The 26,578-nt window shown below is 38.4% G+C and overlaps 1 protein-coding gene across 3 annotated transcripts in view; it reads right to left on the reverse strand.

Moving 5' to 3' along the window:
* Positions 1-26,578, reverse strand: part of rap1gapb (RAP1 GTPase activating protein b) — a 115,655-nt gene that overhangs the window by 31,817 nt on the left and 57,260 nt on the right. Inside the window, exons 1-2 of one of the 3 annotated variants that reach the window (XM_056270386.1) lie at positions 15,131-15,252; positions 11,307-11,342 (exon numbers count right to left, since the gene is read on the reverse strand). In XM_056270386.1, coding sequence (XP_056126361.1) covers positions 11,307-11,342; positions 15,131-15,174 — 80 coding nt within the window. In that variant the 5' untranslated portion in view covers positions 15,175-15,252. Of the gene's footprint in view, positions 1-210; positions 386-11,306; positions 11,343-15,130; positions 15,253-26,578 lie in introns of those variants that run through there. The other 2 variants (XM_056270391.1, XM_056270387.1) reach the window with 2 other exon arrangements.

Consider the following 26,578-nt stretch of genomic DNA (forward strand, 5'->3'; position numbering starts at 1 on the left):
CTGAATACTCTCTAAAATGTCTAATGAGTTACAGAGGAAATCTCAACTATATTACTGTGCTCAGATTAGAAAGTTAGCTAAAACATAATTGAGAACTCCATTAGGTCTTCTAAGCTATGAAAAAGCAATCTCTTGAGAAGTAAAACTTTCCTTTACGATGACAATCACCCTACAATATTTAAAGTTCTTGCACACAACTTTGTATCTTACCAAAGGTGGTGCACTTTAAGTAGAACAGCCTCGGAAAAGCTCAACCTTCTGTCATTCCCCTTTCTTGAGTTCCCCAACATGTTTCTCAGCACAGTGGCTCCACGCAAATAGACAACAGCAAATGGACCAGACCTCTTCTCTCTAAAGCTTTTCTGTCCACACCCAAACAGACAGAGACTCAGATCTGAGACGTCCACCTGATCGTTGAGTTCTTTGTGTATGAAGACTGTTGAAGTTTCACCCCTGGCTCTTGGAGAAGTAGAGAAGTCAAACCTGTTTTCAAGTATTCTCTCCATAAATGGTTCTTACTCTGCCCATAGCAGGAGGGTCCGGGACAGGTTTCAGGTTAACAAACAAAACCAACCTCAAGGGCTAGAAACATCGACCATGGAAATGAAAAGAACTAGGTGTTGTTTTCTTTTTGTCATGTCATGGGACGTATCTGGTCATACTAGATCAATCAAAAATAGATTAAAGCTGCAGTCGGCAAAATTTTTTTGATCATATTCAGTGAAATCGACACTATAATCCGACATAACAACATAAATAAAGTGGTTTTAGAAAACAAAAACGAGCTTCTAACTCCACCTGGAGCGTGTTATTTGCTTTGCAAAAATCCACAGCTCCCGGATCATCGGGTCCAATCAGCGCAGGGGGGTGTGAGATCTGACTGTCAATCACAGATCGGGCACACGCCACCCTCGCGCACGTTACAATCGCATGCACATGTCCGAAGTTCGCGGAAGTTCGCGCAGTAACGAAGAGTGATGGCGGAAAATCGAGTAAGCTCATTTAGAGTATAAATGACGTTAGCAATTGCAAACTACCGGTAGATTAGCCAGGACAGCATACCTCCAAATAATCCATGGTGTTAATGGATGCTGAGACGGGCGCGTTCACTGAAAATCTCCGACGAGCATGAACTCGGTGGGGGGGGTGGGGGTGGGGGGGGGGGGGGGGGGGGGGTATTCGTTGATAGTGGGGGAGGACCATAAGAGTTGTAAACATTCAAAATTTTGCCTAAGTCCACTCAATCTGCCAGACTTGCCGACTGCAGCTTGTTGGTGTTGGTCCATTGTGAAAAAGGCCCAGCGGAGGTTGTACTTCCTTCGGCAGCTGAAGAAGTTCAATCTACCACAGGTGCTGCTGACGCAGTTCTACTCTACAGTCATTGAGTCTGCCCTCTGCACTTCCATAACTGTCTGCTGGTTCGGACTGCTGAGAGTGCACCCGCACACCCCTCCCCACTCTCCATGAACTGTACTCAGAGGAAGTGGCCTGGATGTGTGGGGTCCAGAGTTATTTTGCCTGCCCTTTTATTCATTTTGGACCCCACACATCCAGGCCAGTTCCTCTTTGAACTGATGCCGTCTGGACGGCTCTACAGAGCCCTGAGCACTAGGGATGTGCAAGACTAGTCGACTTAACAGTACAGCTTCTATTAGTCGACACTGAAAACAATAGTTGAGCACGGAAGAAAATACACAAGATTTTATCAGTCAAAATAATGTCGCTTTATTGTTACTGTGAAGAGCAGGGCGCGAGCCGTGGAAAGGGAGTGGCACGAGTGTTAATGAACGCCACTGTGCGCTGCACCAGTCTGGACTCCCAGGAGCTCCGAAGGATATGAGGAGGAGTGATGACAGTGGAAGACGAGAGAAGAACATGCCTGAGACATTTACGTTGTGTTTTGTCTATGTATAGGCGGCAGTTGGCTATGATTATGAAGCACCTGCCGTTTATTTTGTTCAATTTATTTTAAAACTTCCGTTTACCGTTCACTGGTACCCCCTTCTTCCCTGTGCCTTGAACTTTGTTACATTTATATTTAAAAGCATTTTAAATAGCACATTCAAATAAAACACTTGGAAAAAATAATACCTTAAGAGGTAGGGCCTAATCTTTTTATTTTACCTCAGATGCGTTTTCTTCGTGTCAGTCACGGAGAGCACAGAAATGACAGCTCAAAAGGCAAAAGAGAGTATTTTAAATTAGAAATAAAACGGAAATGTTTTATGTAAGCTTTGCCATTTCAAACTGGCATAATTCCACTAGAGCGTAACCATTCAGGACATGCACATAGGTGTGATAGCCGAAGCAAGCAAATGCCCATGGCGAATTCACTTCAAATGCCCATGGCGAATTCACTACCAAGTGTGTGGCGTTTAGCGACATTTATTAAGGGATTTGACTGTTTGATTCATAGATTAAAGGGATAGTTCACCCAAAAATGAAAATTAGCCCATGATTTACTCACCCTGAAGCCATCCTAGGTGTATGATATTCTTCTTTCAGACGAATACAATCGGAGTTATATTAAAAAATGTCCCGGCTCGTTCAAGCTTGATAATGGGAATGAATGCGTGTTCGTCTTTGGAAATCCATTAAAGCGCATCTGTTCATGATTAAAGTGCTCCAAGGCTCTGCGGGGGTTAATTAAGGTCTTCTGAAGTGAAGCGATGCGTTCGTGTAAGAAAAATATACATATTTAAAACTTTATCGACTAAAATAACTAGCTTCCGGCAGACGGCCGTACGCATCGATTTACGCCAAAAGAGTAAGACTTGAACTTGACACAACGTAATGACGGCAATTGACGCCTCTCGCAGTTCAAACAAACAGGGCTGGGCAACCGCGTTCATCATTACAATGTACATTATGAAGTGTTACTAGTATCTGATTTCACAGATAGCTTGTTTCTGTATTGTTTCTATATAAAAAAATGTCATTACAATGTAAAGTATTTGCTCTGGCTCTTGTTTTATATTATTTTGTTCCATTATTATGCTTCTTGTCATCTGTTGACGTTGTGCAAGCAGAATGTTGGTCGGTGGGGTATTTGTCCCGCCCCTCCTCCACTGTGATTGGATGGCTGGGTATAAAGTGACAGTGATGATCGCTGCGCTCCCATTAAAAACAATTGGAAAAATAAGCTAGCCGCGGGAAAAAAGGCTTGAGCTCATTCTGATTCTGAAAATATAAAGATACACACAATAACTAATTTATGCAAATGAATTGGCAAATTAATGGAATTATATGCACCAAATTCTGTCTGCTTTTGGAACAATATCTAGACTGTTTTCTTTGCATAAATGGATTAAATTAATATTCACTGACAAGAATCCTTCAAAACAAACTGATCTTGACACGACACTATCCAGGTTCTCGGCTGACTTTGTGTCATGGGAATTATTTCCAAAATAAATCTGACAGGAATCAGATCTATTTTCAAATTCACATTACCAGGTTTAAACCTCCCATCTCTCAATCACTCTCTGGCTTAAAATCTTCCAACTAGCAAATGTTGTTAATCTGTACCCTTTGCTACATTCAGAAATAATTATCATCAGAAGAATTCATCAACCAAGGAAAGCAACAGACTAAGGCAACAATACACAACAGACTAAGGCAACAATACACTAAAACAGTCAATAAAAATACTTTGAGCTTTAAGAAAACTCCCCTTCAGTTTAACTCAGACTGGGCTATCAGGTAACAACAGTGGGTGGAGACCCACATCCTATCAGTCGGTTTTCTTACCTGGCTAGTTTTACACAAAGAACAGTCTGAATTGACATTGTATTTGTAAAATTACATTTAAGTTGGGGAGTAAAAAAAACAAAACTACTTTATAATGATATTTTTGAATATGACAAACTAGGGGTGTAACGATCATGTCACGATTCGATAAATAACTCGATATTGAACTTACGATATTGCTGGTAACGCAATGCACAGGACAACGGTGACAGCAGAATAAAACTATTCATATTTCTGAAGCTGAAAATACAGAATTATTTTAGACGAATATGCTTGCACTCTGTCCCTGACTAGATATATAATGTAGGCCACTTTTTACTGGAAACATAAGACATCTGGCATTATCAGTACCCACAAATATAACCCCCATTGCATTATTATAGATTATATTCAACACTATATATAGTAGTTTAATGTAGTACTGACACTAAAACTCTGAAAACTTGAATTTTTTCTCACACAGAAATTTTCTTTTTGGGTGAATACAGATCGTCGTCACTGTCCATGATACATACATGCATTTTTGTATTGCGATATATTGTGACATGATATATTGTTACACCCCTATGACAGACAGACAAACAGATAAACAGATAGATATAGACAAAATACATATGTATATGCATAATTATATCATTTACATATACGGTAATAAATAAAATAATACATTAAATTAGCATAATTACTTTTTTCTCATCTCTGTGCAACCAGTCCTCAACAATTCCAGATTCTGTACTACAGCAAGAAATTGAAATGTAATCAATCTGTTCCATTGTAAACCCCACCCAACTAAAGTTCCAGTCTGCTCTCGTGCTTTCCAGACTTTAGGTAAGAGGAAATATGTTTTCCAGAGCTCCAAAACACTATAGCAGAGAACAATTTTTCAATGCCACCTTAAACGTGTTTCAAAGAGCATTTTAACAATCTCGTTTAGACCGAAGCACATTGTGCGAAAGCACATCTTTTAGGGGTATACTTATCCTGTCAACTTAGATTACTTAAATTATGTCGCCGTGAGACATAGCATACTAACGTCCCCCAAAGACCAGAGCTGTCCTCGCTACACAGTGCCCTCACGGAATCTGGGTGAACTAAAGTCCAAACACAAACAAAAAACAAAGCACTGTTGGCTATATCCAACATTAAGACTTAATTCAGTAATTATTTAGTCCAAAAACACTTAAATGGATCAAAATGTCCACTTCCAGTGAAAACAGTTATGATGGCATTATCATTACTGATCGGACAATATTTAACCATTCTGAGACATTGCATTGACTAATAATCGTGTTAACTTAAAACAAAACAAGTTTTTTAAATTAAATATTATGCACAATAGTAAAAAATAAAATAAAAATTTTCTTCATAACAAACTTCTTCCATATCTGCAGAATTGCTCATATGAAAGCATAGTAATATCTGATCATGCACCAGCTGTACTGGAACTTAGCTTTCCAAAGGCACCCCCAAAGCATCATCAATGGTCCTTTAACCCTGGTCTATTAAAGGATAAAGAATTTGTCAAATTGATCTCCTCAAATATATCTTCTTTTCTTGAAGTCAATAGTACTCCGGGTATGGCTTATTCTACCATTTGGGAGACCTTAAAATGTTATCTGCGCGGTTTAATAATTTCATATTCGTCTTATAAAAATAGAGAGTGAAAGAGGCAACTAGATGAATTATCTAGTTCTATAACCGCTATTGATGTTCAGTACTCACTAAACCCATCTTCCAACCTTTATGAAGAACGTCAGATTTTGCAGACAAAATATGATCTGTTATCGACTGAAGAAGCTGAGAATTTGTTTTTACGAGCTCAACATAGGGTCTATGAGTTTGGTGATAAGACGGGTAAATTGTTAGCTTATCAAATTCGTAAAACGCAGACGTCACGCTTGATACCCCAACTTAAGTTACCTTCAGGAATTACTACCACTGACTATAAAGAAATAAACTCTCAATTTAAACAATACTATGGAAATTTGTACACCTCGGAATCTCCTCAAGATGTATCTTTAATGAAAACTTTTTTAGATAAATTAGATTTCCCCTCTGTAGAGAAGACTTTGTGTGATTTTTTGGATGAGGATATTCAAATTGAAGAAATAGCTGATGCGATTGCTTCCTTGAAAACAGGCAAGGCCCCGGGTCCTGACGGCTTCCCGTCTGATTTTTATAAAGCATTTTCTAAATTATTATACCCTGTGTTGCTTTTGGTTTTTTTAGAGAGTCTTCAAAATTCTAACTTACCCCCAACCTTCTATCAGGCTACTATTTCATTAATTCTTAAGAAAGATAAGCCTCCCCTAGACTGTGGTTCTTATCGCCCCATATCGCTTTTAAATTGTGATTACAAGATACTAGCTAAAATATTATCTTTTCGGCTTGAAAAAACTTTACATGGAGTCATTTCACCTGATCAAACTGGTTTTGTTCGAGACAGATACTCTTTTTTTAATATTAGGCATCTTTTTAATGTTTTGTATTCACCCCATTCCAACAATGCTGAAGTGGTGGTCTCACTGGATGCTGAAAAAGCATTTGACCGCATCGAGTGGGGCTATCTTATAAATGTTTTGGAGAGGTTTGGATTTGGTTCAAAATTAATTTCTTGGATAAAACTCCTTTATGCCGCCCCCAAAACATCTGTACGCTCAAACAATATTATTTCAGATCCTTTTCCACTAGGTCGGGGCACAAGGCAGGGTTGTCCCCTTTCCCCTCTTCTATTTGCTATTGCTATTGAACCCCTTGCAATTGCATTACGTGCTGACTCAGAGGTGCAGGGCATTTTTCGTGGTGATCTAGAACAGAAGGTTTCTTTATATGCTGACGATCTTATTTTATTTTTATCCAATCCTCTAGTCTCAATTCCTCGAGTTCTTTTAATATTGGGCTCATTTAGTACCTTTTCAGGTTATAAATTGAATTTTTCCAAGAGCGAATTATTCCCAGTAAATTCTACTGCATTAAGTCTGTCATATTCAAATTTCCAATTCAGAGTTGTTAATAACCAATTTAGGTACTTGGGTATCCAAGTGAACGTAAACATGCTGACTTATTTAAAACCAATTTTAGCCCTTTATTCGATCTCACAAAATCTATGTTTTTATCATGGAAACCCCTCCCTCTGTCACTGATAGGAAGGGTAAATGCAGTTAAAATGAACATTCTTCCCAAATTTTTATATTTATTTCAATGCTTGCCCATATTTATTCCTAAGTCATTTTTCTCCGGTCTGGAAAAGACTATCTCGTCATTTATTTGGAATAACAAGCCAAGGCGAATAAGTCTAAAGCATCTTGTTAAGCCAAAAGAGGTGGGAGGTTTGGCTTTGCCTAACTTTCAAACGTATTACTGGGCAGCCAACTTTAGAAACTTATTGTACTGGTGCCGGTATGATTTACAACTGTGTAAACCTCTTTGGGTGCAAATAGAGGCTGTATGTTGTTCCCCAGTCACGCTGACATCTTTGCTCTGTTCTTCTATCCCTCCGACTCATAGTATCTCAATTAAGAATCCAATTGTTAAACATTCTCTGAGGATTTGGACTCAGTTCCGCAGAGCTCTAGAGCTTAAGGGTCTTTCTTCAGCTGCACCCATTGCCAGTAACGCTTCTTTTCCGCCCTCTCTTTTTGATGGGGCTTTCAATATTTGGAAGTCACAAGGTCTGGTTACAATTGATCAGCTATTTATAGATAATAATTTTGCTTCATTTGACCAACTTAAAAATAAATTTTCTTTGTCCAATTCCCATTTATTCCGGTATTTTCAAGTTCGGAGCTTTGCCCGTAAACATTTTCTGGAGTTCCCCTCTGCCTCTCCTAGTGGTGTCTTCGAGTGTATTTTAGATCAACATAAATGTATAAGGGGTGCCATTTCAAAGATTTACAGTATAATAAATGACAAACAAACCCCATCTAGCGGATCATTAAAATCTCTCTGGGAGCAGGACTTAAGTATTTTGTTAGAAGATGAAACCTGGGACACTATCTTAAAAAGGATACATTCTTCTTCAGTTAGCTCTAGACATAGGCTTATTCAATTTAAGGTAGTGCATCGTATTCATTGGTCTAGGGTGCAACTCAGCAAGATATTTCCTGAATTAGACCCCACCTGCCCACGCTGTGTTGTGGAGCCAGCCTCTCTGTTTCATTCTTTTTGGTCCTGTCCTAAGTTATTAAGGTTTTGGGGGGGAATTTTTAGTTGTCTCTCAGAAATTCTTACCATAGTAATAGACCCCAACCCATTGACAGCTTTATTTGGGGTTCTTCCGGAAAATGTTAATCTTACATCTTTAGAAATGGACAATATTGCACTTTGCACATTGTTGGCTAGACGGCTTATACTAATTAATTGGAAGCTGCCATCTCCTCCGACCTACCGTCAGTGGGTTTTTGACCTACTTTTTGCCCTCAAACTTGAAAAGATTAAATTGGGAGTTAGAATGAAACCCGATCTTTTCTTGAAATCTTGGAGCCCTTTTTTAGATTATTTTAAGGAGATGAGCTCTGGATAAACCCTTTTTTTTTTTTTTTTCTCCCTCTGGTTTATTTAGTTGTTTATATGTATGCATATGTTACTGTGATTATATGTTCATCCGCATTTGAGCATTTATTATGTTTGTTTATTTTTTTATTTTTTCCCTTTATTTAATTATGTAACAATCTGATGCTTGTACTGTGCTTGTGATGCTTTTCTTAATAATAATTAAAAAAAATTAAAAAAAATCATTTTTGTTTTCCTAAAGCTTTCTTTCACAGGCAAAGGAAGAGTTTCAGATGTTTTTTGTACCTTATTTGTGTAAAATAAAAGGTGCTGTTTAAAAAAAACAAAAAAAAAGTCAACTATTATCCATGTTTTTTGGACAATGTACCATAGTAATATATAAGGCATTTATGTATAATAATTTTTGGACATGTACTGGACATGATGCATGGTATTACCTTGACATTCTTTGAAGTACCTTGGTGTACCATATAAATACCATGGTGTATAAACATGGTAATCATTCAGTACCAAAGTGCAAAGCAAAGCACCATAGTATTAACATTGTCCTTTCAGAGTAGTTTATCCAACCTACGCTGCATCAACAGCATCACTTAAAAGTGTCCCTGCTGTCCCTGGCAGCTTTCATCCCAAGCACTTGCTCGTCCCATGAGAAAGGACATGGTGACACAACATCCAGCGCACAGCTTTTTTCTTTCGCCTCCGTACGCCCCTTTACAGCCTGTTTCTTATAAATCTGAGAGCTGTCTTAACAATTTTCTCAGGCCAGCAAGATAAAGAACAGCCTAGAAAAGCCTACACGGGCCACGTCTCGGCAACTGTAACAGCAGAGACATTCATGCCATACAGAAGAGAATACCAAGCTGATGCGTAATACTGATCTGAATAGGTCTAATCATAAAAGCATTGTGTCTCTAAACAGCACAGGCTCTGACAGCAGCAGTGGGCGTATATGAGAGGAAGTGTTCGGATGCAAAGTGCAGTGAAATTCCAAACATGCACGACAAAAGAGCCCTTGAAAAGGCAAACGGTGAAATTAAAAACTGTGATTTAATCTGTTTTTACAGTCTGTTCATTTCTGTATGTACTGTGTTTGAGGAGATTGTTGCCAAATTGTGTTTTTACAAATAGTGTTATATTTTTATATTTCCAAAGAAAAGGCAGATTAATCGGGTGATATTTGATCATTTTGAGATTCTCGAACTGATCGATAACTGTGCCTACTTAAATAGCACAACTGGTTACATAATCAACCAACAGCTTCATAAATAAAAAAGGGAAATTTTCTGTTCTCAAATGTAGCAAATGTTTAAATATATATATATATATATATATATATATATATATATATATATATATATATATATATATATATATATATATATATATATATATATATATATATTGCATTTTGAAATAAAAACACAATAAAAAAATGAAATACTTCATCACCCAATGAAATTTTTTTAAATTTTACAGCCACACAATGTGAGGTATATTTGTATTTTGTATGTTGCAGGTCGAGTGACAAACCACAGTTTAATATAGCAGTAGTACTATTAAAACAACTTACTTTACAGTGCAAATAGACTCTAGATCTAGTGTTTTCATTTTCAAAGAACGTCTTTTGTGTCTTCTAATACATGAACAACTGAAAAATCTGAAGAAAAAAACTGTTTACCTGAAGAAGAAAAAAAGGATATTGGTACTTTATGTGTTACTTCATGTTTATGCAACTAAACGAGCTGTTGAAACACTTGTGTATGTGAGAGCGGAAAAGAGAAAAAGTCAGAGAGATGGCAATATAAAGGAGGAGAATACAGAGAAAACAAATGTAAGAAAAAAGGGGGGGAAAGAATAGTATAAAGAAAGCTAAAATAAAGATAGTTTTCCATGTGCACCGTTTCTTTTGGGTCTCTCGTCACATTAGCATGCATTGCGGCGCTCATTTGGGATGATACACGTGGAGAGAAACCCAGGTCCCGGCATAATTATATTCCGGCATTCGCCCTCTCCCTTCTCGTTCCCTCTTCTCTCCAGACACAACCTCTTCACAGCCATTATAAACCTGCTTTACACATAACCAGCTCCCTCTGTAGTAATAACGCTGTCAGTCAAGCAGATGTAAAACTTTCCACCAGTAGTATAGGGTGGGGGTGGCTGATGCCAAAGCTATATCAGAGTTTGCTTGTATTTGTGGGGTAACCGGATCCAATCTGCCTTCACAACCACTCACACACCGATTACAGGACTTTAGGTGACCTTTACGGTTATGGAATGTGATGACAAAGTTAGTGCCTTGTGTCCAAACTCCATGTACAATGAGGAAAAATATTATGACATGAAAGCCAATAGAGCCTAAGGGATTGTGGTACACTAAACTGGGGGGGAAAATAAATGAAAAATTCTAATTTAATGAATTATATAAAAAATATGTAGATATGTTATAAAAAATATAAATATATCCATATAACAAGAAAAAAAATCCTTTAAAACCACATACATTTATTGTTATTATGCATATATGCTAACAAAAATAATAAAAAATTGACAATTAATTAACAAAAAATATTGAATATATACTCTCTGAAAACAAGTCTTTTAATTTGTAATTTAGCTTCTCAAGTTTCATCTTGTTCAACACAAGGATGTTTAGACAAATAAAAACACAAGAAAAATGTACTGATTGCTTTTGTTTGTTAGTTTGTTTGTTTGTCTGATATATAGCCACTTGCACCCAATTTAACAATTAATGAATGTGTGCTGTATCGCATTAAACTTGGAAAGTAATAATTCTCAAATTCCTACTTGAAAAAAAGTCCCATAAAACGTCACTTGAAATTTGACTTCCAACTTGGAAACACAGTTATTATTACCACTTTGTGCCTATAAACGCTTATCAATGGATACAATTTTCAGTTTTTATATGTTGTCATTTATGTATAAATATTGCACACGTTAAATATATTTAAAAATGTGTTTGCTAATATTGCATGGGTTTAGCACTAGGTGTGTAAACTACCTTTAAGAAAGAGAAGCCTTACCAATTAAGTCTTGACCTGGAGAAGGTTTTGTCCACTCTGTGAAGAAAAAAGAAAAACATTGACAAAAAGTCAAAATCATAAGCATTTCAATACTGACACAACTGTAAAGCTCTTATAGCCATTGCCTGATTTCACTCTTTTAACACATTCTGGCAATCAAACTCCAACCAGAGCCTGCTAAATGCTAACGGATAATCAATTCAGTGCTGACAAACTCCTCATGCACTTTAACACTTGACCTGATGTGATAATGACTCAGCCAATCTATCAAGTTAACGAAGGGTGAGGGCCAAAAGGATAATGAAGAACCACTGGAGCACATCATCAATTAATACAAGCAATTGCTATCACTAAAATCCCTTGAAAAGCCATCTTCGCTCAATGTGCGGTCCGTGACACCTTTAACCCCTGATCTTATTACTTTGTGTTTATGCACTTTTTATGTTTTGAGTGATTCTCAACAATTCTGCCTGACAAAAAGCTGTACAATTGTACCGAGGGCATTTGCGGTTGTGAGACGCTAATGAGAGAAGCGGCTTCTCTAACGTTTCTCCGAAGAGCAGCTGCGGCTTTGTTCTAAGAATACGCCATGACTCGACTTGGTTTAAAAACAGCTCAGCCCTCAGATGTTTTCTGAATAAGACCTTTCATAAGACTGAATATCAAAATAGACAAAGCTGAATACAATGGTGATTTTGCGTGAAAAAAACCCCTTATTTTCCAGGCTAATGTAATTGGTGTCATTTCATTTCTTGCCACAAGGTGGTTCTACAAACCCCTGTGTTGAAAAAGGACCAATAACCTTGATCAAATCTTTCAACAAAAGATTTGAGACCGAAAGTAACCGTTTTCCAACCAGACTCATCAGGATATCTCCATTTACTGGCTTTGCTGTAAATGTCAGACGTCCGCAGGGCTTGTGGGCAGTCAGTCACAGCACTTCTGCTGAGCGCAAGGGGAAAGAGTGGCTGTTGTGTCAACAAAATGTAGTAACACTTCAGGTAGAGCATATAGAGCAACAAATATTTCCATTACCTTGAAGGAAAGGACAGTGATCTTTTATTAGCTGCTTTAGCTAACAGTCCTCCACATTTATTTTGAATAATGAAGTGTCAATCGATTAAAATGTCATTTTAGCCCACATGATATTGTTCAAACGGTAACACTTTAGAATAAGGTTTCATTAGTTAACATTAGTGATCGCGCCGGCGCCTCCACCGACCCCAGGGCGTTAACTACATTAGTTATGATGATCTCCACTTCTACAGCATTTATTAACCTTTGTTATTACACGGCTCTGTGGAATTCTTGATTCTGATTGGTCAATCGCGCCATCCAGTGGTATGTTATTCCCCGATAACAACCGGTGAAAACAGATAACACAGGCTCATCCGGGTTACTGAAGTCAGCAGCACCAGGGATTGTTTTTTCCTCGTGGAAGTTTTGCATTTGATGAGCTAATAAAATATTAAAACTCAAGTCAAATCAATATTTTGTGTACAGTCATCCAGTATTGTGGACTCGCTCTCTATTGTTTCATACGAACGCAGCTCCTGCCATTTTGCGACGATTGTTTTGTACACTGTTGGATTATAAGATAACAAACAGGTACAGGTTATCCCCATAATTATTTATGTGGCGAAATGCTGTGTAATAAGTGGTATGACTGTACCATATCCCTTAAATGTCTGTCTAGTTTGAATTTGCAGCGCTAGCAACTCTCTCCGTGGAAGCTTTGCGTTCAAATATTTTGACTCAATATTCAATATTTCGTGTCTAATTATTCACTTACGTGGCAAGTAGACTCCGCTTCACGTCGGGGTCCTGATCACCCTGTCGGGGGTTTGTTCTGTGATAACATTCGGCTGGATATTATCCCATGTTAATTTCAACATTTACAGATACATTATTAAAATAATGTATAAGTTGAAAATGTTTGCATTAGTTAATGCAATGTGAACTAACATAAACAAACAATGAACAGCTGTATTTTTATAATTGAATGTTAACGTTAAAAATGAACAAATACAGAAACAAATGAATTGCTCATGGTTAGTTCATGTAGTAACGGTAATACATTAACTAATGTTAACAAATTAAACCATATTCTGAAGTGTTACCATTTAATCAAATGGTAGTACTTTGTGTTTAAATTTATATTCTTAAATGACTTATTGCTGATTTTAAGGGCAGGTCAGGAGGATGCGATTTTTCAATAATTAACTTAACTAAATTACACAGGATTTATACAGATATGCATCCCTGACATTTTCTTCAATTCATATTATAAAATGCACTTAAAAATAAAAAATATAAATGAAACAAAATAATTTTATTTTCACTGAAAGGTTCTTTGTGGAACCAAAAATGGTTCTTCCATGGCATCGCTGCAATAAAAGCCTTTTGGAACCTTTATTTTTAAGAGTGCATAGGTGTAAAAGGCATGGGAAAATTTGTCATATGCAATTGCAAACACTGATTTTAATTTAAAAATGTAATCAAACCGTATATGACACAAGTAAACCCCTCTACCAACACAAATTCATTGTAAACACACATGAGTTCAGGAGTAAATATTGGAGCCGAGCCACTGACTGTGGAAACAAAGCCTATAAATCACCAAATGGGGATCAGTGTGTTTGTACGAGCATGTGTCAGTAAACATGCTGGATCAAACAGAACCGGTTTCAGATTGCTTATGCAATCCAAAATACAAACCTGTTAAACCTGGTGATGTAGGTGCAATGCCAAAGACCAGCAGATGTAGCAAAAAAACTATTTTTTTTCATTAAGGGTGCTCTATTTATATGATCTGTTATTTCAACACAAAAGTGCTTTAAACTTCACATATAAAGTTTCAGGCAATAGATACAAGACGAATGTCACAAATCACTACATGACTCGTGTTTACCTCTTTGTTTGAAGAGACATCTTAGCAATCTCTGACATCATCTTACCATCATCAAACTCTCAGCGTTCCAACTGAACCGTTCTAACCAAGCAGGCCCAACAAGACGGTGTCAAGTAACAACATGTGCAAGTATAAAAGACATTGTGCAAGTAATAACTTATTTTTGTGAATAAATTAAACTAAAAACGTATGTCTACTTTTAGAGAATTTCCCTTTATTGTGTCAGTCCTTAATTACTCACCCTCATGTCGTTCCAAACCTGCAAGACTTGCGTTTTTCTTTTTGATGAAATCTGAGAGCTTTCGGTCCCTCCATTGACAGCTACGCAACTACCACTTTGACGCTTCAAAAAGTTCATAAAGAGATCGTAAAACTAATCCATATCAATTGAGCGGTTTAGTCCAAATGTTCTGATGAGACACGATCACTTTATATAATGAACAACAGGTTGAATTTATGCTTTTATTCATCAACTCACTTTACTCAATTTATGAATTTATGCTTTTATTCACCAATGAGGTTCATTCTCGTGTTTATAATTGAATAAAAGCCTAAATTAAAACTGTTTTAACCAAACCAACCAAGTCATAGCTCTTCATAGCCTTGCAGAAAATAATGCAGCACCTTGAAACATCAAAATAAAGCATTCAGAAACGGTATGAACATTGATTAGAAGACATCATGTTTGCTGATAATACCGAATGCATGATCAATCAACATCTGCAACCTAGAACTGGAAGTTAGCATCTATAAACCATAGTAGCCAGTGAACATTAACTGCAATGGCATATAAACATCCAGCAATGTGCTTCCTGCTCTGTGAATGGTTACTCCTCACAGAACAAATGAGAAATCAAAGTCACCATCATCTGTTCTTGTCACACACACACAAATACCCAGTAGTCGCTCTTACCCCCCATATGCTCCAAAAGTAAAGCTCCTCTTCCTGTGAGACATTCTTCTGTTTTCCCTCGACAGTCTCTTCACCTCCGTCTCTGGCTCTTTCACTGGGTACTTGTTTTGTGCCTCTGTCTCAGTGTGTGAGAGTGTGTCCCTCCTTTTCTGCTTCCTATCCCTCCTCTCTTCCCTCCCTTTCACCTGAGACAGATGATCCACAGCTATGGGCAGGTGCTCGCTTTTCAAATGATGTCTTTACTTACTAGACACGTGATGAAAATAACCAAGTGGTAAGTTCTTAGAAATAAAAAGTTGTAGAAATATGTATGACCCAAACCTAGCCATGATTAACACACACAAAAAAAAAACTATAAAAACCGTGCCTTTTTGTATGATTCAGCTCTCACAATATCATACGATTTCGTCATATTTTATGAATTAAGTGCTACAAAAGGAAATAAAAACAAATCATTCTGCTCAACACTGGATATAAAGCTCTAACAAAACATTCCCACTGGTCCTGTACAACTGATGAAATTAGTCAGCATGATAAATTACATTCAATAAATTCAGACTAAACATACTAAAGCTTCTTCAATTAAAACTCAATCGAGAACCAACCAGCTGTACTGTGACACTCTGTCACACATTTAAAACATAACTTTCTCAGGCAGACAAACATATATAACCTTTGGTAACCTCAGGCTCAGATAAATGAGTGTTTACTGTATGGAAACATTGGCAACAGCACAATGTACTATCTCATCTCATCTCATATCAGCTGACGGAAAGCTCAGAGTGAGTAAATAAACATCTTGTGCTTACTCGCTTCTATTTCTCTCAATTAGTTAAAAATGACATTGGTTGTTAAACAATCATTTTTATTTTTAACTTAATAGTAGAATCACTGTTACTACGGTAACAATCCATTACTCTTTTATAGCTCATTAAACTTGGATCTCAGTTATGTTTCATTAAAATTTGTAATGCTTCTCATAAAACTCTTTAGGAAAAGAAAAATAGCACTACCCATAATTGCCTGTGCCAGTTGAGCTAGCCCCCAATCCTAAATCATCACTAAAACACCCTAAAATGAGTCTAAAACAATCAAAAGTGACCCAAGGTGACATCCAAAGTCAACTCAGTAAAAGAGATTTTATCGGTTGGGTAGCAGTTACTGTCATAATCTGAGAGACGGACGACGGTTTGTGTCTTTGATATAGGACATTTCATAATCACTTTGGGGTCGGACTGTCTGAGACAAAAACCATTAGGGCTCTTCAGCTAATGCTGAAAGGTGACCATTCATTTTTAAAGGGACGTCTCTTCAGAGACGACCCTCATTTATCGGTGGGTCCATTTCCTTAAGATCATGTGACAATATCAGTAGGTAAAATAATAGACCAAGGGCGTAAAATTAACATTCACCAAGCGTCAAACGAGAGTGAAAATCAAGTATGGTGAGTATATAAAACAGTGTCAATTGCCAGTTGGTTGTTAAAAATTGTATGAATTCTAACAACGCAAAGCTGTGAGACCAAACGTGAACGATGATTGGAACAGATGCCGGGCCAGTGCAGCATCAAGAACTCGTTTTTCGCGGGAAGTGGAAAGTTTTCTGCGCACAAAGATCTGAAGCAAGAGCCCAGAAATCCACGTCTCAGACAGCACACGAAAACTGAATTGAGCTCTCTTGCACGTCTTCTTGCACTTGAACAGACATATTCAAACAAAATTGTCAAAATGCTTGTCCTGGCAAGTATCCTCATTAGGGGTGGGCGATATGAGCAAAAATTCAAATCACAATATTTTTCACTGTCCGGACGTTATAATCAATAAATATGAAATAGTGTGATTTCAGAGAGGTTTGACACTTAGGCCTAATTGAAGACAACATTATGTTAACCGAGAAGTTTTTGTATACTGACCAAAAGAGAGAAGTAGGCTACATCCTGCTAATTCAGTGGTGAGAATTTAATTGTTGTTTTTATATATATTGTTGTCCATTTATCGAACTTTCATACCTCTTATATAGTAATTATATATAATATTACTATGTATCAATTTACTAATGCTCGGACACACGCGGTCTCTCTCGCTGTTGATCGCGGAGTTCGCTTCGCTTTTATCCCGTCCGGCGCCTAATAAACAGACGCTGTGTGTGTGTGTGTGTCCGTGTGCGAGAGGCGCGTGTGTGACAAGACGGAGTGACACACTGTCACAGTGACAGAGAACGAATACACTGCGTGTTTTAAATAGCGTTAAAAAATAATAATAATAATAATAACGAAACGCATTATGTGGCGGCCGGTGTTGATTGTGGCGCACCGCCACGAATTAGTCTGTGTGGGAAACACTGGACTGTTACCATGCTCTCAGTGTTTGATTATTAATGCCTGTGCATCACGCGAGTTGGACACAAGAGGAAAAGGTTAAGTTCAGCCTCGACTTTATATCGTCATTAGTAGTGTTATTTTAACGTTGTAAAGAGTACCAAATTGAACAAAACAATATAACTACAAAATTTGGATTTATGTATATCTAACGGTATTCTCGGTATCGCAAAATCCATATCATGGTACAACATAATACCGGTAGTCACGTTCATACCGGTATAACGCCCACCCCTAGTAAACATAGTCAGTTATGTCACTCTTAAATGACCGTAAACAGTTGAGAAAGAAAACGCATGTATGACAGCATATTGGATCCATGCATTAGCTCTCTTAAAGTGACAGCAGCCTAAAATTCCTGCTGCTGTCTTTTTACATTTTTAATTAAACAAAAGACTTTGAGACAAAAAAAATCACTCATTGCTCTTGACTGAATAACTTTTGTACCTTGATTGATCTAGATGTTTCATGGCTGAAAAAAATATATATTTTTGTCCAGTAAATTTTCTTAACCTGTTAAAGCTCCTGTAGGTAACTTTTGAAAACATGTATTTGCTAAAACTGTCATTATGTCCTGACAGTAGAATATGAGACAGATAATCTGTGTAAAAATCAAGCTCCTCTGGCTCCTCCTAGTGGTCCTATTGTCATTTGCAAGAAATACACGCTCCCGGTCAGAAACAACCAATCAGAGCCAGGAGGAGTGTCTTAGCAGTGTCAGTCACGCTCTTGTGCGCTGATCACACCCCTCTCTTGCACAGCGCGAGCGCCGGAGCGCGAGCCGTCGTTCAAACTCAAGATGGCCGGCGTGCTGCAGCTGTGCTTATGACGGAGAAACAACCTAAACTGCCAATTCTCGAGTGACACCTGCTAATAAAACAAAGAGGTAAAAGGAAAAAGACTGATGACGATAAACAAGCGAAAAAGAAAGAATTACACAGAGCCCATTGACTCGGTGTCAAAACTCTAGCTGATAAAATGTCACGCACTCTGCTAAGCAATAATTGAAACCTGCTAATTCACTGGCTTGTCATGTTGCTGAAATAATGTACTAGCTAGCACACCTTATCTAGCATTATATATCGCTAGAATAATTACTTACATACTGTAATGTTACTTACCGTTATATTAACGTTATCTTACTAGCTATTTATAACTTATAGAAAGAGTGCAACGTTATAAAATTACATGTAGGCTATTGGAAAATACATAATGATTTGAGGACCAAGTTTGTAGTCAAAGTATGGGCAGGCCATAGTCAATGTAAAGCATATTATTGACGTTTAGTCCCTATTAGTGAATGTGCCATATAACTTTTTATCCGCCGTCATCGGTGGCCCTGTTTACTAGCCTGCGCGTTCACGACAGGCTCCGCTGTGGAGGACGAGCTGTGGAGGGAGGGCTGTAGTGCAGCAGAGAGCAAGGGGGTGGGACCTGTAAGTTGTGCTTGTTCAAATTTTCAGGCTAAGTCAACGTTTTCTCAAAACTCCCTACTGCAGCTTTAAGCTGCAAGCCCACTTTTGAAAAATCCCCAGAAATGGCATTCCCAAACTGAAACAGATACAGTTCATGAACCCTTTGCACTAAAAGCACAAGTATGATCTCATTTGAAAGCTTACACCTGGTAGTTTATTGTAAATGTAGAATTAATTATTGTCATAATGAATTAATTTTTTTAAATAGCTTCAAAGTTTTGTAGAGTTATTAGAAATTTATTTTTATGAAACATCTTCATGAAAATAAAATTGAAGTTGGCCCTGGAGCAATCTAGAAATGCACTGCAGCTAAAGCCATATGTGTAACCATTTTATATTTAAAATCTGAAAATGATAAGTCTAAAACTCTGTATTTAGTTAAATGTTTTTCAAGATCATGTCAAATTACTTTATTTTGATTAGACTCTAAAATGCAAACTGATGTTTAGTCATCTATTCAGTCTATTGTCTAGCTGTTGTTTTGTGGTGCAAAACGAGCCCCATTCAGTCTCAGTCTCCCCTGCACACATTTACACCTCTCCAGACTGGTTATGGCTTTAAATATGCATTTCTTTTGTCTGCATTATTGTAGACTTGGAATTAAGCCTTTTCCCCGTTATTATTTAATTCACGGGACCAGACACCAGTTATCTTGCCAAGAAAGATTTTTATTCTTATATGTCAGGAGAGAAACTCTGAGAAGATGTTATATTCATGCCAGGTCTATGCGTTTCGTGTTTCTCCTTCCTCTCACCCAGTCATGCCTCCATGTTTCTCTGCTGTAGTACAGTAAGATTGAGTTTTTATACATCACAGAGAGTCTTACAGCTTCCTTGTAAGGTAACAAAACATATTGCTTATGCTTAAAATGAAATGTATATGCACATGGTACAATCCACTTTCCACATTAAGAAACTATTTCTCAGTGTATACATTAGTGGTATACAAATGGTACATTTGCATCAGTTGAAACATTCATTTTCTTGCAAAGAGCATACCAACTGTACACATTTGAAGTATATTCATCATTGGAACTCTCTGCTAAGTGAACATTACATACCTCTAAGCAGAATACATAATCCTCCCAGCTACCCTCCTTGTGTCTAAAATATGTTCCTTAAACACATGTGTCCATGCAATCTATAGTCTACTCATGCATTTTAAACTTCATAAGATAATACAACTTATTATGAATACTAAATAAAGAATAATAATACAGATACATAATATTAATTAATGAAATTATATTCAAAGATGAAATTTTAGTCTTCATCTCCCTCCACTGGAACTACGGCCGTCAGTTCCACACCATCATCCCCAGGTGGCCAACCTATTGAAGTGATAGTGAGGAGAAGAAATAGCAGACCAAGAAATAGACAAAGGATAGAAGAATAGAAACAGAAAGGAAAACGAAAAACCCAACCCATGTTATGTCCCCGCATGCTATGTGTAATTTAACGTCTATGTGTAAGCATTTAAAATGAACCCCAATCATCTAAGAAAAAAAAAAGTAATAAATCTTCTGCCCGTGCCTGAACTCGTTAAGTAATTAACTCCTTCAGTTCCGTGCTAAAATAATAAACAAAAATAAATGTTGATGTTAAAGGATCCTATCCCTTAGGGTTGTAAATCAGTAAGCGGGTGTTCATTGTTTGTGAGGTTGTGTTTCGTAGTGTAGAATGTGTAAAATCTCCTATTTCACTCCGTATATCCCATTCTCGGTTCTATCCTTTTGGTTAATAATATTCAACTTAACAGGCTTGGTACTCTTCCTTCTAGTAACACATATGATGAGTTGTATTGTTAATAGAAACAGCAAAACACCTACCATAGTCAAAACTATCCATTCCGACCATGATAGATTTCCCGGAATTTGTGTTAATTTTTTCTCAGACATCAATTTAGCTATTCCGTTTGCTACGATAACATGACCCATTGCTTGAATTCCCTCCTCTTGAGCTGCTTTAACACTCTTTTTAACTCTTCTAACCATTTCAAAGAGTTCATAATTCCTTTCTTCTACTAAATCATTATTCCACCATTGTGGCTCTAACTGCAACAATTGCACATGTGGAACATGAATTCCACCCAAGTGAAGAGGATAGAGAATCTCAAGACAAAATGGATCAGGAGGAATTGGACACAACTTCCCTCCGTATATCATATTTTCACTTTTCCCATCATGTAATATGCACCACTGTGCTTCTGACACCTGCCATGCACCTGTGGCTTGATCTAAAGGAACTACTTCCCAAACTGCAGAACCATTAAGAGATAGACTAAACATTGTAGAGCATGAGCAAATTACCCACTCATGTTCCTCAACACAACAGTCTGTGGTAGAAATCATCGGCATTTCACCTTCAGCCCAATATCATTCCTTCCTAATCTAATTACTGAATTTCCTTGTCTAACACCCATTGATTGGAATCGCCTAACTGTCATAATATTGCGCTTCCCATATTGAGGCCATATCATAGTCAAAGGTAATGTTCCAGAACCTGACAACGAATTCTCATTAATGCCAATTTTAACTAACGGGACATGTTTAGCTTTGTTTGTCTTTTCCGCAGAAAGATAAAAACACCTTCCAATTTCCCCAGTTTCTAGTTCAGTCTCACAATATTCATTCTCATCTTCTGAATGCCATACTCGTACATAATTTCCCTTGAATCTTGTTGTCCCCGAGGAAGTATCCCTTAGAAACCCTTCACATGGCAACACTATGGGATAAATACACCCTTGGGCCAACGAATCCCATATTGTAAGCATGTGAGTACGATTCAGAATGAAATTAATTTCCACATTAGTAGACGTTATGAGGTCTAACCCCACAACTTCACATTGTCCTTTTGAACAAATTTCTCGTCTTTGAGCACTACCAGAATACCCCCCGTCTTTCACAGGCCAAATTACTCTGCTTTTGTAACATTGATGATAAAAGTTACATCCTCCAAAGATGTCCTCACGATATTTAGCAAGATCTTTATCATTACGTGGCACCCAATCCCATAATCCCCATTTGGAAATAAAGGGTAGATTAAAATGTTGGCCAGATTTCAGAGTAGCATTCCGATTGATTTCTTGAACTCGAGGAGTCCATAAAGCGTGGCTTCCTTGGTAAATGCCAAGTAAAATTAAAAATAAGCATACCATTGTCGTTGGGTATCGAGAATAACTTGCAACCATCTCTAATCAATGTCAATGGAATTGATTCCTGAAATGGAAGCAGAGAAATAATTAAACATCACTTCTTTGTTCCCAATCTTTAAAGCTAATGGATGAACAGTGCTCAATATCAGGCCATAAGCCGTCATTATCATTTTGTTCATTCACTAAGCAAGGTTTAACTTGTGACCAATGATACCATCTGTCTGTTCCTACACCCTTCCCTTTGAGACAAACACTTGTGTCAGTAGTTAGGAGTATCTCGTATGGTCCTTCCCATCTAGGCTCTAAACCTTTCCTAGCAATTCGTTTGATCATAACAAAACTGCCTAACTCGGGAATGTGTGGAATGTCAGTAGTGGTGTGTTTTTCATCCCATTGCTGTTGAGCTTCTCGCACTTTCTTGTTATTGTCTTTAGTAGCTTTGTCCAGCATTGCGAGATAGCGTCGTAACTTTTCTTGGAACAAAGTAGAGTCTCCTCCTGTTCCCGCAGGTGGCGGAGCATCAGGAGGTAGAACCATTGCTCTTCCAGTCATTAGTTCAAAAGGGGTTAGTCCTGTAACTCGGTTTGGAGTTGCTCTCAAGTTCCACAGAATAGCAGGTAATAACTTATGCCAACCTTGACCAGTTTGCAGAATGGCTTTGGTAAGTGCGGTTTTCAATGATCGATTCATTCTCTCTACCATGCCCGAGCTTTCTGGCCTATAGGGAATGTGGAATTTCTGTTTAATTCCCATCAATTTCATTGCTTCCTTCATCAATTTTCCAGTGAAATGAGTTCCATTGTCAGAATCAAGTTCATATGGAAGACCCCAGCGAGGAAAAACTTCTTCCACCATTACTCGTGCTGCCGCTTCAGCAGTGCAATTTTTCGTAGGGAGTGCTTCCACCCACCTAGTAAATCTATCCATGATTACTAGAATGTATTGGTACCCTCCACTGGGTGATAAAGGTCCTGTGAAATCGATTTGGAGATGTGTCCATGGACCTGTTGGTCTGGGTGCATGTGACATTCGCACCTTTACAGATTTTCCCACATTTGCTTTCATGCAGATCAAGCATCTCCTACAGTAATCATCAATGTCTCTCATCATTCGTGGCCACCACCAAGTCTCGCTGATTTGAGCTTTCATTGCTTTTGCTCCAGCATGCACTTTTCCATGATACAGCTGCATCAGTTCTCTTCTTGTTCCGATAGGCATCACCACTTGTCCTGTTGGAATTCTCCAGATACCTTGATCATCTTCTTTCGCTCCTGCTTTTATCCATTGCTCTTTCTCTTCATCTGTCTCCATTTGATATGACAGAAGATGGAGCTCAGGATTATCTTTGCTGTTTTCCTTTACCAAGGTAACAGGAGTAAGAGGAAGTAGAGCTGCTTCTCTAGCCGCTGCATCTGCTGCCGTGTTTCCTTGACTTTCTTTGGACTTGTCAGATTGATGTGATTTTACTTTGATCACGGCTGCTTCTCAGGGTAAGTGACATGCTGTAATCAAACGGCGAATTATGGAAGCATGTTGTATTTCGCTCCCACTGCCGGTGATAAGTCCACGTCTTTTCCACAGAGCTAGGTAGTCATGGACCACCCCAAAAGCATAACGACTATCTGTATAGATGTTAACTCGATCTCCTTCCGATAGTTCAAAAGCTTCCGTAAGTGCTATGAGCTCAGCTACTTGTGCTGAAAATTGCCCAGAAAGAGCTCCTTTCTTCACAACAGTTCCATCAGCTTCCACTACAGCCCACCCAGTATGTCGTTTTCCATCAACATAATAACTGGATCCATCGACCCATAACTCTTTATCTGGATTTTCAAGAGCGATTGGATTAACAGGACCAAGACTTTCCTCTTCAACTTGTTTTTCACACTCGTGTGGTGTTCCCTCATGTGGTTCCAGCATCATTGTTGCAGGGTTAAGAGAAATGTCTCTGATGATTTCCACTCTCAAATCCTTGTTTAACAAAGTTGCTTCCCATTTTGCTCTCCTCGCGTCAGTTATGGTCTTGATGTTTGTATTGTTCAACAACGCCACTATACTGTGTGGAGTGTGCAGTATGATAGTCTGTGCTCCTATCAGATTTTCAACAGCATCCACTGCCCATGTGGCACCATCGAGGGCTTGTATACATCGTGGTTGACCAATCATTGTAACAGGAATCTTTGTGGAAAAGTATCCAACTGGCCTGTATCGATCACCTGGTTTTTGACACAGTACTGCTGAGTAGGACTCGTCTCCCACCCTGGTCCACAAATGAAATGGCAATCGTCCATCAGGAAGTCCCAAGGCTGGAGCTGAAGTCAGTTTCTCTTTCATAGAAGTAAACGCTTCCTCAGCTTCCGGTGTCCAGTTTATCTGTTCCACTCCAGGCTTTCCTCCCTTGTACAAGTCGATGAGGGGGCTAGTGATGCTGGCAAAATCAGGAATATACTGACGACAATAGTTGAAAAGTCCCATCACCTTCCGCATTCCTGTAACTGTTAGAGGTTTTGGGAGTTGCCGTAATGCCTCTACACGCTCTGTTGTCATTCTCCTTCCCTCGACAGATATTTCTTGGCCCAAGTAGATAACCTTGGTTTTGGCCAGCTGTGCTTTGTCAGGGTTGACTTTGAATCCTCCTTTCTTAAGGGCTTGTAGGACAACATTCAGAGCAAATATATGGCTGTTTTCATCTGGGCTTGCAATCAACAAGTCATCAACATATTGGAGGCAAACACTTCCTGAACTCTCAATCTCAGCTTTTTGCTCCATTAAGAACTGATCCAAAGTTCTATGAAATACAACAGGGGAAAGATTAAGACCTTGTGGGAGTCTGTTCCAAACATACTGTTTTGCGCCTACTGTGAAGGCTAATTTCTCTTGAGATTTTTCATCAATAGGTATAGACCAGAAAGCTGACAGTACATCTAGTACCGTGAAAATTCTTGCATTTCCTGGAATATCATTCAGAATGGTGGCAGGATTGGCCACAATAGGATGCGGTTTTGGTGTTACACTGTTAAGTCTTGTGTAATCAATGGTTAATCTCCATGAGTTATCCGATTTCCTGACAGGCCAGACAGGACTATTAGTGGTAGATGAAGTTTGTCTGATGATTCCTTCAGCTTCCAAGTCTGCCACTATCTCTTCCACGGCTTGTCTTGCTTCAGGTCGGATAGGGTATTGTTTATGAGGGGCATGTATCGGTCCCTCAATAACAACGGGGTCAATGTTGGCTTTGCCACAATCCAATTTGTGTTTAGCCCAAACATCTGAATATAAACTGCACAGAAGACCCCACACACCATCTTTTCCCCAATTTCTGATGATTGGTTTTGCTGTACCAACAGAACTTAAATTACATGTGCGATCTTCGTGTGGTATTATCCCAGCTGTTGTAGCGATTTGACGACTGTCAGTGAATATGATCATGTTCAACAATGGAAGAATGTCCATGCCAATAAGGCTTCCTTGTGAATTCGGCCCAACCCAGAAAGATGTCCATAAGACTTCATCTTCATGTATTTGCAGTGGAACTTGAATACTTTTGCGAAATTTTGTGATACCTCCTCCAACTCCTTCAACTTCCATAGTTTCATCTGTTGTAGGTAGGTTCAGATCTGTTATTGAAATGGCTGCTCCTGTGTCAACAAGGATGTCACATGGGTGGCCCCCTATTAATGCATTGACGAAAAGGCGATTGTCTCTTTTCTTACTAATACAGGGGGCCGCTGATTCCTATTGCGGACGCATAATTCCCTCAATGAGCTGACGGACTTGTGCTTCAGTCCATGTCTTCCCTTGAGTGGTTTCTTCATGGTTTTTCGCACTGACCTGTCTAAATGATGGACCTTGACCTTCTGCTCCACCTCCTTTAGCCCAACAATCTATTTTGGAGTGTCCACGCTTTCCACAGTTGCTGCAGAAAATCACCCTATTCTTTGTGTCCTTGTTGTATTGAGCTGTTGCCACTCCTCTTCGATATGGCTTGTTTCCTTCTTCTTTATTTGATCTCATAGCCATCTCTAAGCGGCCAGCCCATTGCCTAATTTGGTCAAATGTTTCACCTGGATTAACTCCAAGTGATAAGGCATGTTGGTATTTTGTGCTGAAACCATCGACAAGTGTGTCAGTGAACTGTACATCATCTCTGTCAGGTTGTTTCTTAGCACAGAGGGCCCATCTTTCATAAGCATTCCACTTACGCAGAGCATATTCATCTGGAGATTCATCATCCTTTTGCTTAATCAATGTCACTGATGTGAATGGAATTTTACCACTTCCCAAGATTTCTTGGATTACTTTTCGGAACTCATCTAATGCTTGCCAAAGACCCAGGTGTCTTCCCTGGCCGTCGACCCACAAGTCTACCCACTGGGCTGTTGTTATCGATGCTGGCAAGCGTTCCCATCGGTCTCTTGGGATTTTAGCTTTCACAATGGTGTGTAT

This window comes from Rhinichthys klamathensis, unplaced genomic scaffold (assembly GCF_029890125.1).
Source record: "Rhinichthys klamathensis goyatoka isolate OS25496 unplaced genomic scaffold, OSU_Roscu_1.1 h1tg000303l_1, whole genome shotgun sequence".
NCBI classification, from domain to species: domain Eukaryota; kingdom Metazoa; phylum Chordata; class Actinopteri; order Cypriniformes; family Leuciscidae; genus Rhinichthys; species Rhinichthys klamathensis.